Here is a 16622-nt window from a genome sequence, read left to right as displayed (position 1 = left end):
TCGATATCAGATACCTCCGGCCTCACGTGGCGCCCCGGGTCTAACCTTGGGCTCCCCCCGGGGACCGGCGCCATGTGTCCCCTCAGCTGTGGGGACTTAGAGGACAGGCTCTTCTCGCCGCGTCCAGAGGCTCCACGCCGTTTGATTGACATCCGCGGTGGCTTTGGCCGTGTGTGTGTATGTATCGAAGTCCGATGGACGGCGCGCACATACATGTGTGTGTCGCTATGTCTAATCTTGAACCCCAGCAGTTCTCACCCCCCCTCCCCATCCAGATATGAGGCACGGTGCCTTCATGTCTCCGGGCTCAGCTGTGCTCAGTCAGAGCTTAGGAGGGTCGGTGACGCCGCAATAGCCGACCGTCCGATCTCGCGTTAATTGCCGCCACGAGATCGGACGCTGGAAAAAGGAAAAGGACCCCAACCCGGTTTGAACGTTTTGTTGTTTTTTTTTTCCCCAGATGTGCGTTACAGCGCCCTCTGCTGGCGGGAGAGTCGCACAGCTCCGGGAGTCCCGGGGATGAACTCTTATTTTTATGCAGTGGGATGTTGCCGTAGCAACATCAGCCGGCGTCTTTTTTTTTTTTTTTTTTTTTTTTTGGCTGCGAGCAAGAATAAAACCCCGGTTTGTCCCTCTGAGCGTGAGGGCCAAATGGGAAATCACCCCTCTAAGATTTGAGGGATCAGTCGCATTAAAGGGGCTCAACCCCTTCAGCTCTTCAGGGCCTAAAAATAACCTCTGGCGAAGCCGGCCTGACACTTTTTTTGGAACCGGACCCTTGATCGGGTGAGGGGAATGCGGACATAAGGCCGGCCCCGGCCATCGGAGGTATGCAGTCCGTGGCGATTTGCCCTTTCAAAGTAAGGGCCTCGGACCTGGAGAACCTGGGAAATACCAAGCAGGCCACCAGGTTTTAGATTTTCGGGACGTTTTTGAGTCTTTTTGGAGACGTAACCTAAACTCGACGGAGTCCAAACTTTAAATTCATTCATTCATTATCAACGGCGCTTATTGGGCGGCAGAGACGTAAAACCTTTCACCCTCTCATTCACAGGTCATGTAGAGGAATACAACCATTCACACATCATAGATGTGCAACCATTTACTCTCATTCATTCATTCATTCATTCACACACACATCATCTAGACGTACCACCATTCCCCCTTTCATAGACATACGACCACGAACCATTTAATTCATTCATCATATAAACATGCGACCGTTCACTCTCATTTTTTCATTCACACGTCATTAAAACAGTCATTCACCCTTTCATATATACATGCAACCAGTAACCCATTCATTCATCGACACATCTTGTAGAAATAGAAAAAATTATGCTCTCTTTCACACATTATTTAGACATTCAACTATTCACTCAATCATTCGTTGGTATGCAACCATTCACCCTGTCATACACACATTTGGCCACTAACCTTTTCATTCATTCATTCACACATCATATAGATGCAGCCATTCACCCTTTTATTCAGACATCATAAATCCAATCATTCACCCTTTCATCTAGACATACAACCATTCATTCTCTCATCATAAATACAAGTTATCTTATGTCATGTAGAAAACAAAATAGAGACAACATTCACCCTCTCATTCATTCAATGATCCTGCTGGAGACGCCGCACTGTCGAAATTGAACAGGGGGACTTTCTCGCCAACTTTAAATGCGACAAAAAAAGAAGCAGAAAAACAGCCGCAGTCTGGTCCGAGAAAGAGAAGAGCCTTTTATTTAGCAACGTCTTCAAAGGAGAGAGAGAGAGAGAGAGAGAGAGAGAGAGCGAGGAAACGATTGTGGGAGAATCAATAAGGTGTTCGGGAGGAAGAAGAGGAGGAAGGAAGGGGAGGAGGGGCAACAGGGAAGAAATTTACAAGATCCTTTTTTTTTTTCATACATTTCCCAGTGATAAAAGTTCAGGATATGAAATCACCAGCGGTAAAATCCCGTTGCTGTGCGTTCTCCGACCCCCCATCCCACCTCCGACCCCTCCACCACCTCCACCTCCAACCCGGTGAAGGTTCGCCGCCAGTCAAGCGGCCTCAACTTCCTGCGGCGTCCGGCGGAAAAAAAGAAACCCATAGAAAAAAGGGGGTTTATTCGCTTTTGGCCCTTGATGGACGGATTGAGGGTCGGATCATCATCATCTAAGGTCTGGAAAGGAGAGAAATGATGGGAGGAAAGGAGGCAAGGAAAGGATTTTCCCTAAAGAGCTTCAAAACCGACTGCCATCTTTGCAAAAAGGTGAAGGAAAGAACTCACAGCAGCGACAGACCCCGCGAGGGGGAGGAAGAAGAAGAAGAGGAGGAAGAAAAGGAGGAGAATAACGCTCTTTGGAGGGGGGCGAAGAACGGCAACAGGTCCTGTTTTTTTTCTTTTTCTTCCAGGCCAGCTCCTGAGCGTGGCTTCGGTTCTGCTTCGTTCCGCTGTTCTTTATTTTTTTCGGGGTGTTGGGAAAGTGGGAGTGGGAGTGGGAGTGGGAGTGGGGGCGCGAGAAAGGGCTTTACCTGCAAACCCACGCGACGCCAGCGGACCCAGAACCATGAGGTAGATCGCCGGTCACACTGACCACCGGGGAGGAACACCAAACCCAACCGGAGGGGCCGGAAGCGGAACCGGAAGTGGAACCCGGCCCCACCGCCGATGCCCGTTCGAAAAAAAACAAACAAAAAAAGAATAAAAGAAAAAAAACTCCCTCCAAGAAACGGCTTCTCTTTTCACGACGTTAGAAAAAGGAGAGGAGGGAAAACCAGGACGACCTAGAGTTTGTCACGCCTTCCTTTTTCTGTCAGTATTGCAGCAGGACCCTCGACGTCTCCGATTATTGCTACCGGACGGCTGGATAGCGGAAAAAAAAAAACAAAAAACAACAAAAAAAAAAACACAAACCTCCACGATTTCCACGCGCCGGGCAGAGAGGAGACGCGGCGTGACGTCCGACGTGACGGAGGGAAGGCACCTTTTTTTTTTTTTTTTTTTTTTTATCGAGAGTAAATTAGTTAAATTCCTAATGAAATGGTCGCCTCTGCTGGGGGAGGAGGGCGGAGAGGGGTGGAGGGGAGGTCGGGTTCCGGAGCGTGACGGACGTGAAAAATAATAAAAACACACACACACACAAAAACTAAGCGTCTCTGAACGTTCGGCTTCAGTGCAAACAGAATCCGCAAGGTTTTGTTTTCGTGTATCACAAAGAAAGAAAAGTATAAAAATAATAGAAACCTTGTGGAGGTGGATGGGAGGAGGGGGAGGAGGGGGGTCTCATGCATTTAATATCACATCGTATGAAGGTGGGCGTTGGCTTTTGTTTGTGAAAAACATGAAAAAAAGGGGAAAAGATGTTCATTGTGTGTGCGTGTGTGTGTTTGTGTGTGTGCGATTCCGCACGGAGCGTTTGATTCGCCGAATGCTTCGGTCCGTTTTTTTTTTTTTTGTTGTTTTTTTTTTTTTTTTTTCACACTTGTCCTCATTTTCCCGCCACAAAACTTTGGGGAGAGGGGGTTGGAGGGGCGGGGTGTGCCAAAAAAACAAACAAAACAAAACAAAAAACAAACAGTTGGCGTGTGTGTGTGTATGTATGTGTGTGTGTGTGTCTGGTCCAATCAGAGAGGGCCGTCGCTGTGATGTCACCGGCACCTCCTCACCTGCCCTCCGGCTCGCAGAGCAATGACGTAACCTAAAGAAACGAAAGATTTTGAAATTCAATTTTTTTTTTTCATTGTTTAACTTCATTCTTTATGCTATGTATAAACAAAATATACAACTGCACAGAAAATGAAATTACATTTCTGCATGCAACAACACATTTTGAATTCAAAGATGTTAGGTTGAAGGTTGCTTTTAAGCTAAATACTCAGGTCTATTTGAATCCTTGCATTTATGAAAAAAAAAGCCGAATTTAAATTATTCGTCGGTAGCAATTTGCAAAAATGCCGTCTTCTCCCTCTGTGCTGTCATTCTTTTACCGGCGTGTGCAGAAAGAGTGACAAAAATATTTTAACACATTTTACTTAGAGGTCACAAGATCGCCATAATCTTCAAATTTAAAATGAACAAAGTAAAATAAAATACAGGTTTTCATGGCAGGTTTCTCACAAACTTGTCGATCTTCGGTTGGGCCAGTTCTTTTCATTGTTAGCGGAAGCTGACATTAGCTTAGCGTTAGCTGAAAATGAGCTAATGCGGTTCCTCGTATCCACATCCTCCCGCCATTTCGCAACTTGTTTTGTTTTTCGTAACGCTGTGCTCACGCCTTTCCTTCACTCATTGTGCAACTTGAACTTTCTTATCCGGACACAAGCGAGAAACGCAACCACCAAAGTCGTTTTGATCAAGAATATAAAAATCGATTATGCAACTTGACCACATCAATTCCAAAATGAGCATCTGGGTGCATCTTTTAATTTTCTGCGCCCCTCATCGCGACCCCCGCTTGAGTGACCAACCTTGCAGGACGGCGAGCGTACCTGTGATTACTTGCTGAGCTGACTGTAAGGAGACGAGTTATTAGAGGAATCCACCTGCTGCGGTGTGCCGCTCTCCTGGAAAACCGAGACAAGAGCGTCACTCCTTTTCCCCGCGGACGAGGGACGTAAACGTTCGGAGATACGGTCGGCGTGTTTGAGACTCACGGGTGGCGCCTGCAGGGGAGGATACTGAGGCATGTAGGCTCCGTGCACGCCGGGATTGGCTGCGATGTACTGTGAAACAGGAAACACAGTCCAGGTCAGCGCACCAGCGGCCTCCCCTTAGCTAGTTAGCTTAGCTACCTTAGCTTTATGCTTCATTTTTTATTCACGAGCTCTCATTTGTTCTGCTGAGCATTAGAAATGGTTTCTTATAGTTCTACTATACATTCAGCAATGTATATATATATATATATATATATGTATATATGTATATATATATGTATATATATATACATATATATATATATATATATGATCTGGCATCGTCATTCAAGCATCCATCCCTGACTCACATGCTATACACACATTCATTCTGTCATCCATATGTTACATAGAATTTCTGCATCATCCGGACAAAGATGCATTCACCCTCTCATCCAACCATTCACACGTCATATAGCACGTATGCTTTTTGAATTTTCTTATATTTTGCCCACAGTGAGCGTCCCTGCCCTGCCGCTGCCTCCAGGGGTTTCTCCTTGCAGCCGGTTCCCGCCTTGCCTTTTTTCAGCGGGGAGTATTTTACTTATTTGGAGTATTTCCTGTGGTCCCGGGCTCTACTCACCGCGCCGGTGTTTCCCAGGGACAGCTGGCCGATCTGCTGAGTAATCATGGCCGCGGGATGCAGTGGCGCGCCGGGATCCATAGAGGGCGACATCACCGGCGCCTGCGAACATCAGGCAACGATTCTGAGTAAAAGTCACATGACAGAGTGGGGGTGGGGGGGTTCTGGAGAACAGTCACAGTTCTGGGAAACCGGTGGTTACGTTTCGCCCGCAATACTCAGCGAGCCCTGGAGTACACACACACCCACACACACACACACACGGATGGGATGTGTTGCGTGTACATGTAGAAGTACTGCGTTGTGGAGTACACGCCGGGCCAGAGCTGTGACGTCTTGTTTTCAGGTGGGGCGTGTTCCTTTAAATGCAGCGCCTCAGGGGAATACAAGATTTCCTAGTAAAGCAGGGTGTGTGTGTGTGTGTGTGTGTGTGAGTGTGTGTGTGTGTGCACGCACAGACACTTGTTCCACTGGAAACCATCTGTTGGAAGAGTCAAAAGAGTCACAAGACTGTCTCTGCTTCAGGCATTTCCTGCTGGAACCAGGGAGAGGGGGCGGGCGGGGGGGTGAATATCTATCTGCTTGTTCCGTTTCTGTCTCTCACACATTCACACACACACAAACACACACTCAAACACACATTGTACATGAGTAAATACTTTTCAACCCCCCCCCACCCCACCCCAAACACATTCTGGTAACTTCCGTGAGTTTGCAGCAGAAAAGGCTGATTAAAGTTAGTGTGCAGCGGTGGTAGCAGCGGCGCCACACACCCATTTCCTGTCGACAAAAAAGGAGGGTGTGCATGTGTGTGTGTGTGTGTGTGTGTGTGTGTGTGCGTCAGACGACAGACGGCGAGGCTGTTGCTCACTCACCGGGTGTTGCATGATGTAGGGTTGATGCGCCACCCAGGAATGACTCTGTACCTGACCGAGAGTCGGACAGACGGACAAAAAAAAAAAAGAGGTGAAGATAATGAACTTTTTCTTCTTTTTCTTTTCCACTCATGAAGAAATTCACAAAAAATAAAAATAAAACCGCACGTCGACCATCACTCGTTAATGCCTCTCACACCTCCCTCCTCCTCCTCCTCCGACACCAATTAAATTTATTTCTATTTATTTTTCTTTAAGCAACTTGCCGAATTCAGGTCAGCGGTTCCACGCTCGCCGGTCTGAGAAAAGCTCTAGTTTATGTAACCAAAACACCAGCAGCCATTTTGACTTGTTTGTGCATCTCCGCTCAGAGCATCACCTCGAAGCCCACCCGCCCCTCCGCCCCGGACCCCCTCCGTCGTCTATCTCCGTCGGACATCCACCAGAGGGCTCTCGGGCCGCCCAACCTCCAAGCTTTTCTTCCGCGCCGCTCAAAGCTAACAGCATTTTGGACGATATTCGTGCGTTATTCCTACACGCGCAGCAGTAATAATGCACGCATTTGTTTTCATAGCGAATAGCTGCTATTAAAGTGTGTATTGCAACACCGCTACACCCCACACACACTCACGCCAAGTTGTGCGTGGCAAGAAATGCAAATTCTTGCAAATGAAATGTTGGGCAACAGTGAGGGATTCAGAGATGCTGACTGACGTAGAACCGGTATGCTAACTGTCACGGTACGCGGCGGCTAAAAACCAGACCAGTGTGTTAAAACACTGAAAAAATTATAATTATCTCTCGGAGCCAGATGGAGCCGACGCGTGTGGCGGCCCCGGGGCCGTTTTAAAGGCCACGCGAAAATGAAAAATTCATTATCCCAGATTTAATTCCCCGCGTTAAAAGATTATTTATATTCGAATGGTTGTCTTTTCACCGCAAACCCCCCCGTCGACTGGTCCGTGAAACCGCTGAAAATGTCACCTGCTACTTTTGTTGTCTATGAATATTATAATATTTTTTAATCGGGTTTTCACGCCCCTCTGAGTTTCAGCGCGCATCCCAGCGAAGGGGGTCGTCGCCTCTCGCCATTGGCTGCCGCAAACGCCAGTCAAGATCCGCGACAAGCTCCGGGTTCAACGCCGGTGTTAAGCGAGGGAGGCGTGAAAACAAATCCCACTACAACTTTTGCTTCTTTGCATTTTACAGCGAAGGTATTCATTTATTCATTCTATCTATACTCCATTCCAGCTGTCATTATATAGAGACATGCAAACATTCACCCCCTAATTCACACATAATGTAGAGCAGGGCTGTCAGACTCAATTTCACCGAGGGCCAGATCTGCATGATGGTTGCCCTCAAAGGGCCACATGTAACAGTAAAAGTAGAAATGAAATGTAAAGTAAATGTAACTACTCCTTACTGTTAGACATCTGAATTTATTACTCATTGATATTGTCATTGTTACGCTACTGTGGCAAAAGAATTTCCCCTATGGGGATCAATTAAGTATATCTTATCTTATCTTATCTTATCTTATCTTATCTTATCTTATCTTATCTTATCTTATCCAAAATGTTCCATAAGTATTTGTATAGATGTTACTAGTTGCTCTGTTACAACATAAATCCTTTTATATTGTCAGGTGAAGAAACCCACATTACTTCATCAATGGCTTTTAATGCTTAGACAATTTGTTGTTTTTCTGAACGGCTAACTTTAGCATATTTAGCTCCATGTTTGGTTTCAAATGCCGACGTAGATTGTACTCTTTGACAACCGACACTGCCTCATCACACAAAAGACATGCCAGATTTTCTCATTGAAGCACAAAACTATATTTGCCTTCCCATCTATCTTGATACAGCCTTCTATATGCATCAACTTTACTTTTTCAGGACATTTAGGGATCCTTCGTATTTCTCAATTCGGCATTGCGGATGCACTGCAATCTGAAGGTGGGATGCCGTCTCTTTGCGGGTAACATGGTCAGCGTTTGCACGCGTTTGACTCATTTAGTTCAAAACAATCAGACTTGTGGGCCACATAAAATGACATGGCGGCCACATTTGGCCCGCGGACCTTGAGTTTGACACGTGATGTAGCCCATGCAACTATTCATCCTCTCATTTAAACTTCAAAAGAACATGCAACCATTCATCCTCTCACTCGCAGGTCATATTGACCAACCCGCTCCACAATATGGGAGTTCTTTCAGCTCCAGACAATCCCGGCACGATGCACCACCAAAGACCATAGGAAAGCCATCAGTTGGCTTTCGTTGGCGACATCGTGTGCAATAAATCTCCGTACGTGCAATCGATCCATTGTCTTTTACTGTACAACCCCTACTTATACATATAAGTACTAATTTTAATCATATACAGGACTGTCAGAAAATTAGAATATTGGGATAAAGTTCTTTATCTTCTGTAATGCAATTACAAAAACAAAAATGTCATACATTCTGGATTGATTACAAATCAACTGAAATATTGCAAGCCTTTTATTATTTTAATATTGCTGATTATGTCTTGCATTTTAAGAAAACTCAAAAATCCTACCTCAAAATATTAGAATATCATGAAAAAGAATTTTTTGTTATTCAATTGCATTACAGAAGATAAAGAACTTTATCACAATATTCTAATTTTCTGAGACAGTCCTGTACATCTACTTGTAAATACACATGTAAATACGTAACATATATTTTTACATACCTTTAACTTTATTTTTACCTATTTCTTTAAATATTATACACTTTTTATCTCATTTTTACTATTTGCTATTTTATTCTTTATTTTAAAACAGAGCTGTATTTTGATTCTTCAGGAGATAAAATAAAATCAATAAAATATTGGGATCCTGATTCTAACCCTCTCATTTGCATATCATTTAGAAACATGCAAGCGTTTACAAACATTCACTCCCACACACACATAACGTAGAGAGACACGCAACCATTTACCCTCTCACTTACACTCCGTAGAGACAGATAACCATTCATCCTGTCATTCAGACATCACATGGACGTGCAAGCGTTCACCCCCTCGTGCACACGTCACACTAAAGATTTGAATCGTGCATGTCGGTACCTGGTAGGCAGAAACTGGAGACATGTAGGAAGACATTGCCGGCTGCACCGTCATGATCCTGTTGGTGACCGGGTAAGGGCCGGGGTAATACCTGAGCGCAAGAGAGCGTTTTTTAAAGGACGTCTGCGGGTCGGACGTGGCGGCGGACGGCATCGCGCGACTCACCCGTTCTGTATGGCTGCTGAGGAGGGGTCGTAGGTCAGAGTCATGGCGCCCTGGAAACAGACGGAAGGGGTTTAACCGACCGCCGCTCGACGTGACGGGGAAGACGGCGGGGTTTTAACGTACTAGTCTGAGATCCCCCGTCAGCCCGTTGGGGACGAATCCACTGTGGGCGTGTTTCTTCCTCTGGCTGTCGGCGAACTTACACAACAAGGGCTGCGAGGGAGCTGTGGAGTGGCGGCGGGGGGGGGGGGGGGGGGGAGCACAAACACGCCTGGTGACCGACATACAAACAACTTTTTTTTTTTTTCTATGAAAGTCGAGTGCGCGGAGTCATTTCCTACCCAGAGCACCGGAGGCGATTTTCATAAATTTCCCATTGAAGTGTGAAATCACAGCGTTACACTGCTCCGTTGTGTCCATCCTGAGCAGGGCGGAGAGCGGGGGGGGGATGGGAAAAAACAAACCAGGATTCATATGAATGATAATAAAATGAATTTTGATCTGTTCTAGATGTTTCTCCATGCAAGAAGACACCGACTTGACCCACCCCCCGCCCCCACCCACCTGGCGAAGCCCACGCCCCGGCTGTTGCCGCTGTAGTCCCGCAGGATCCGCGTGGACACGACCTGGCCGAAGGGCTGCAGCATGTTCTCCAGCTCCTTCTCGTCCACCGACAGCGGAAGGTTGGAGATGTACAGATTCGTGGGGTCTTGTTCCTGCTGCTGCTCGCGGAGGAAGGGGGGGGGGGGTGGGCGTCGAATAACCCGCGTTAGCTTGTTTTTTGGGGGGGCGGGGGATATTTCAAGGTGGACAGAAGCCGTGTCGTCCCCCGCTGGCGTATGACATGTTTTGAGCGGCTAAAGATATTTGTTTTTCTTTGTAGCTTAAACGTGTTTTTAAATGTGTGTGTGAGGGAGCAAAAATCGGATCCACACATACACACGTGTGCATGCACGCGCGCACTCGCACACACGCACGCATAACCTCGCAGAACCTGAACGACGCTTTATCTGTGGCGTGCAGCAGCTCGCCGCTTCTGCAGCCGTCCTTAGAAACTCCAGGAGAGCAGCGTATCCAAGCTACCGCCGCGCACACAGGACGCGCTCTGCCAGTGTTTGTTCCACGCCGGCCCACGGAGACGAACCGTTCGTTAATTAAGCCTCAACCCCCTCCTGGCCGGGGGGCGGACGCCTGCGCCGGGAGCAAAATGTAAAACGCTCCGGCGCCAGTAAATCACAACTGCGTTGGGAAAGTGTCAGATTTACTGCGGCGGTGGTGCTAAAGCTGCGGGCCTGATAACATCAGCGGGCATCGATGGCTGATGCTAACAGAAGGCCCGTCGGTAGAACGTGCACAGATATTTGCTTTTCTAGATCTGACGCAGATGCGGCGTTTCAGTGCGAGCGCTGGCAGGTGTGTGTGTGTGTGTGTGTGCGTGCATCATGAGGACTGACAGGTTACTTGGCAGAGGGAGAGATGTGACATCTGGTTTCTACAGTGAAAGCAAATGGGGTCACGGGGAGAACAGCTTGTCGGGGGGGCGGGGGAGGTCACGTGATCGGTCTAATGTCAGTCCCGGGTGCACATGCGTGGCGGGAGGCGCCGCGCGGCGACGCGCACGCGTGCGCGCCCACCGGACCAGACTCACCTTGGCCATCTGGGCCTGGATACCACTGGTTTTCAGAGCGTGCACTGCTTTCAAAGCGGCCGCCGGGCTGTCAAAGTCCACAAAGCCGTAACCTGCGGTCGGAGCAGCGACATGCACAAGAAGATGCAGGGAATCAGAAACACACACTCCAACCGCACATACATTCATGTCATAGTCTAGGAAATCACACACTCCACTCAGCATCTGGGAACATCTGCAAGGAGACATGCAGACTTTGCAGAAATCTCTCTCGGGTGCTTATATGTCCTTTTTGCGCCGTAATCGGCCCGCTGTATTCTCGCAACACCGGCGGCGTAAACATCCGTCGATCCTGTGTGTGTGTGTGTGTGTGTCCGGAGGCGGCCGACCCTTCCCAACGCGCTCCCATTGAAAAGAAGCTGGATAAAAGCGTCTTCCGGGGAGAACGATCCACTGCTCACCTTTGCATTTGTTGGTGGTCTTGTCCAGGATGGCCTTGGCTGACTGGATCTTGCCATACCTGTGCACAGGTCACCGCGGATGTTAAAAATACGTGCGAGCAGAGGTGACAAAAAAATCGTGACTAGACGTGAAATTCCCCCCCTTTGCAAAGGCGTGCACATGGTTATTACGATGTCTTTTCTGATAACGGCCAACTAAACGCACAGACGGGGCGTGGGAAGCCGGCGTCGGGGCTGACGTCACCGCGTCGGACCTTGTTGCTACGTGAAGCTCTCTAGTTTCTGCTTAGCGCCGCTGGGAGCGAAGCACAACACAAGCAAACAGGACACAAACAGCTGCTGCTGCTGGTTACATGGTTGAGCGGTTCGCTCCATATGCTCGCGGGCGTGGGGGGGGGGGGGGGGGGGGACACACACACACACTCCACCAAACGCCCCGCCACGCCGAGGCCGGTATCCAGCCGTCGTGCTCACCTGGGCCGCTCTGGATGACAATCTAGATGGGGTCGCCCGAGTTGCGAATCGGAGGTTTTGACGCGGGCGAAACGTGCAATCCGGTTGGTTTCTCTCGTGAGCGGAACAACCGCACGAGTGGTTTAGTTACATGTTTTCTCGGCTAAATACCTCTGATCCGATGTCTGGTCCTGTCACTTGAGGGTGATATATTGGTTTCAGTATGCATCGAGGAATGACACCTCCCTCCTACATGAGAAGGTTTCAGTCTTTTGTGTGTGTGTGTGTGTGAGGGGATGACACACACACACACCTCCTAGAATGATACTGCATTTAGGAAGGATGTAATAATGCTGTCGTCTATGGTTTGAGACGAGTATTTTTCTGAGGAACTAGTTACCAACGAGAGAAAGAGATCTGAAGTGCTTTCCTTTTTATTCAGTTCCTCTCAGTGAATGCCTTATTTGAGAGACTACACAAATTCATTCATTCGTTATCTAAACCGCTTGTCCTGCACTCGGGGTCGCCAGGGGTGCTGGAGTCTATCCCAGCTGTCATCGAGAGAGATGCGGGGTTCGCCAGGCGATCACAGGGGTACGTATAGAGCACGCGTTCACCCTCTCATTCACGAGTCCTATGGAAATGCAACCATTCACACCTCATATGAAGACATACAACCACCAACTCCTTCATTCACATGTCATAGAGGGTCTCCTGTGAACCTCCTGAGTGTTTCTGGACTGAGGTAGGAACCTCTCCGAACCCAAAGACAGCGACAACATGGAGACTCCGCACTTCCCTGTGGGAGTCCAACCTAGGACCTAGCTGTGAGGCGCTAACCGCTGCGCCATTAAACTCTTGTGATAAAATATATCATAAAACCGTTGGACGCTCCCTCTCAGCGCAGATTGACTTCCTTTTCTTTGCCTCCGCCCCCCTCAGCTGCTTCTACTCACTGGTGGCAGAGCTTGACCAGGTCCAGGTCGGTGGTGGCGGGAGGCAGACCGCGGATGTACAGGTTGGTCTTGCTGAGCTGCTCCAGGCCTGTGCTGCTGCTGTTGCTGCTGCTGCTGGGACTGGACGGAGTCATGGGGTAGGACTGCACACAGAGGAGCCACTGTTAGCAGGGTTACGGAAGCTCCGTAATCTAATTTGAAACCCCGGGTCAACAGTGATCACAAGGATCCCTCGTCTGTGTGAACTTGTCAGAAGGGGGCAAAAAAAAAAAATTCTATCGCGTTCATTCATTCACAAGACCACGTCCGGGAACCTGAAGGAGTCCCGGTCGCTCTCGCGTCCGCTGAATTCGAAACCGAATCGGTGTCACATCTCGTTTTCCCGCAGGCGCTGCCCTGCAAAGCCTTTCCTTCCCCTTACTCCCTGGTTAGCGTAACTCCCGGCCCGCCTGCCCGCCCCGGACCCTCTGCGGATCGGCCCCCGAGACAAGAATCGCACCATCTGCCTGCGACTGGGAGAAGCCTTACGCCCCTGACAACCCGAAGCCCACAGACGCGATGGGCTTTCGGGATATCCGTAGATTCCCCCCCCCCCCCCCCCTCAATCATGTGACTGTGGCGCCTGTGCGTTTTCCTCGTAGGGACAACAGATCGATGACCCCGGCGGGAGCGTCTGTTGGGCGGGCCTCCGAGCGAGCGGAGATGTTTGGTTTCTTGGTGTGCAATTACATTTTTTTGCAGCGCGCCGGGTTCACATCAGGTCTCTGCTGGAGAAGCAGGGAGGGGGCGAAGCCGCAGCGGTCGGTTATCTCCTAAAGTTGGCGGGGGGGGGGGGGACGTCGATGGCTTGCTTCCTCGCAGGAATGCCCCCGTGAAAAGAGGCTGACGTTGAGCTCCACACCAGACCCATCATTCACTCCATCTGACAATCGCGTTTTCCTCACCCCCCCCTCCTTGCCTCCCTCTCGCTCTCCTTCTCCCACCGTTCGCCCTTTCGGGGTCACCTGCGAGGTCACACCTCGGGGATGCTGTTCTCTCCGCTGCGCTGGATTTTTTTTACTACTCTGACCTCCGCGGGTGCACCCGGAATGCATTAACCTATCAAATAAAGAAAGAAATAAAACAGGAGGGGGGGGGGACTACAACCCCCATCGTGCATGGTGACTGGGCAAACAAGGTTACGCGGACATAATAATCAAACTCTCGATCGTCGAGCTCTGGATCTGTGGATCCGGCCGGCAGCTGCTCTCATCCCTGCATCCAGCCTATCAGCGGATCGGCTCCCGGGGCTGCGGGGCGGCCGGAGGCTCCATTTCAAATCTAATTTCATCACCGGGGGTTGCGTTTAAATGCATTATAATTCCGTAGGAAATCCGGGAAGGGCTTCTCAATGTCATCCGGGGCTGCTATTAAATCATCCCCCCCCTTCCCTTTCCTCTCCCTCCCCGCAAAACCCCACTCCTCGCTTCGCTTTGACAAAGTGGGAGCCAGAATAACGCCAGATTATAAGAGCAAAAATGATAATAATAATAATAATAATGATAATAAAAAGAGATATTGCGTGTGTTTCGGCCTACCTGCTTCCGATTGGCTGTCTTCAGCGGGTTGCCCGTGTTTGCGAAGATCATCCTGGAGGTGACAGATTATTTTATTTCCTAATTTCAAAAAAAAAAAAAAAAAAAAAAATCCCCCCCCTACTCGGATTAGAGAAAAAAAAAAGCGGAGGGAGAATCGCGACGGCGCGTCCACCGAGCAGCGGCGGCGGCGGCGGCGGCGGCGGGGAAAAAGAAGAGGAGCGGGGCGGCGCGACGGGGCTCAGAACATCCGCATACTGTGCGGGGGGGCCCCGGCTGCGGTGAATGGCGGGCTGCGGTGTCCTCGGCGCCGCGGAGGAACTGACATGTGAGCAGCGGGAGGCGCGTCAGGAGCGGGGAGTGGGGTTTTGCGGGAGCGGGTGCGGGAGCGGGAGCGGCCCCGCGGTCCGGCTCATTGATGTACGACGTCCTGGCGCGGCCCCCGCTCGCCGGTCCCACCTCCTCCAGACTGAACCATCTCCGCGCCTCCGCGGGGTTCGTTCGCCGCCGCGCCGGGCGGCTGCGCGGCCGCCGCTACGGACACTCACCGCGGCGGCTCGATGCGGGCGGCGGGGACGCGCGGCGGGCTCCGGCGCACGCGTGGGGCGTCTGCGGGAGCGAATGCGGGACGCGCGGACGCGCGGGGACAACGTTCGCCGCCTCTCATGGTGTCGTCGTCCGCGCATACCAAGCATTCTTCACCCCCCCTCTCTTTCTCCTCCTCCTCTTCTTCTTCCACCCTCCTCCTCCTCCTCCTCCCCCTCCGACCGCGCACACGCGTACGCGCACGCACACGCCCTCTTCCTCTTCCTACCCCTCCCCCCGCCCTGTCAGAGAATCAGGATGCAATGAAATACAAGCAGGCGCTGGGCCGGCGGGGCTGGAGGTCACACGCACACACACACACACACACACACACGCACGCACGCACGCACGCACGCAAGTAAACCCAGCAGCTCCCCACGCCGTTGGATTAATAGGCAGCTGCGGATGTTTGCACAAAAAAAAAAAAAACACGCGTGGAACCCACATTCACACACACATATATACGCTTCTCTGTATGTTGTTGGATTTATAGGCTGCAGAGGATGTTTGCACAAAACACACACACAGACACACACACACACACTCATGAAAAACACACGCGTGGAACCCCCCCTCACACACACACACACGCTTGCACATATATAAACCCTTCTCTCCATGTTGTTGGATTTATAGGCTGCAGAGGATGTTTGCACAAAACACATGCGTGGAACATACACACACACACACACACACACACAAAGACATGAAAAACACACGTGTGGAATCCCCCCCACACACACACACACTTTACACATATGTAAACCCTCTCTCCATGTTGTTGGAGCAGTGGATGTTTGCACAAAACATAAGCGTGGAACACACACACACACACACACACACACACATGAAAAACACGCATGGACCCCCCCACACACACTCGCACAAATATAAACGCTTCTCTCCATGTTGTTGGATTTATAGGCTGCAGTTGATGTTTGCACAAAACCATGCGTGGAACACACACACACATACACACACTCATGAAAAACACACACGTGGAACGCCCCCCCCCCACCACCACCACCACCACACACACACATATAAACCTTTCTCTCCATGTTGTTGGATTAATAGGCAGGAGCGGATGCTTGCAGAAAAAAAAAACACGCGTGGAACACACACACACACACACATACACACTCATGAAAAACACACGCGTACACCCCCCCCCCCACACACACACACACACGTACACATAAATTCAGCTCTCCACACCGTTGGATTAATAGGCGGACGTGGATGTTTGGACAAAAAAAAAAGACCCGAGGAACTCACACACACACACACACGTAAACCCCACACTCCACATTGTTAGATTAATAGGCAGCAGCAGTTTTTTGCAAAAAAAAAAGGGAAAAAGAAAACATGCGTGGAACCCTCAGCCACCACACACACACACACACACACACACACACACATATCTGAACCCCGCTCTTCACACTGTTGGATTAATAGGCAGAAGCGGATGTTTGTAAAAAAAAAAAAAAAAAACACTCCTGGAGCGGCCGCACACACGATTTACCGCCATTTTTACCCACGGATACATCACGTGACGGGG

General features: G+C 49.7%; 1 protein-coding gene across 3 annotated transcripts; it reads right to left on the bottom strand.

Moving 5' to 3' along the window:
- Positions 1-1721: 1721 nt before the first annotated feature.
- Positions 1722-15241, bottom strand: LOC147235944 (RNA-binding motif, single-stranded-interacting protein 1-like). Of its 3 annotated transcripts, none has more exons than XM_086144323.1 (15): positions 15025-15241; positions 14480-14531; positions 12903-13045; positions 11494-11552; positions 11054-11145; positions 9970-10127; positions 9747-9826; positions 9529-9629; positions 9406-9455; positions 9241-9331; positions 6143-6193; positions 5268-5369; positions 4646-4714; positions 4481-4555; positions 1722-3690 (listed from the first exon to the last, which is right to left on the bottom strand). In XM_086144323.1, exons 1-14 carry the CDS (start codon positions 15141-15143, stop codon positions 4487-4489), a joined length of 1236 nt encoding a protein of 411 aa, XP_086000449.1. In that variant the 5' UTR covers positions 15144-15241; the 3' UTR covers positions 1722-3690; positions 4481-4486. The 3 variants fall into 3 exon arrangements, with proteins under 3 accessions (XP_086000449.1, XP_086000450.1, XP_086000451.1); XM_086144324.1 differs by lacking the exon at positions 15025-15241 and adding an exon at positions 14803-14866; XM_086144325.1 differs by lacking the exon at positions 15025-15241 and adding an exon at positions 14735-14758.
- Positions 15242-16622: the final 1381 nt, after the last annotated feature.

The sequence above is a fragment of the Fistularia commersonii genome, chromosome 3, assembly GCF_037954325.1.
Source record: "Fistularia commersonii isolate RoL2024-O1a breed Wild chromosome 3, RoL_Fcom_v1.0, whole genome shotgun sequence".
NCBI lineage: Eukaryota > Metazoa > Chordata > Actinopteri > Syngnathiformes > Fistulariidae > Fistularia > Fistularia commersonii.
Note: the sequence above shows the minus strand (reverse complement) of the source record. Positions and strands in the feature narration are given on the sequence as shown.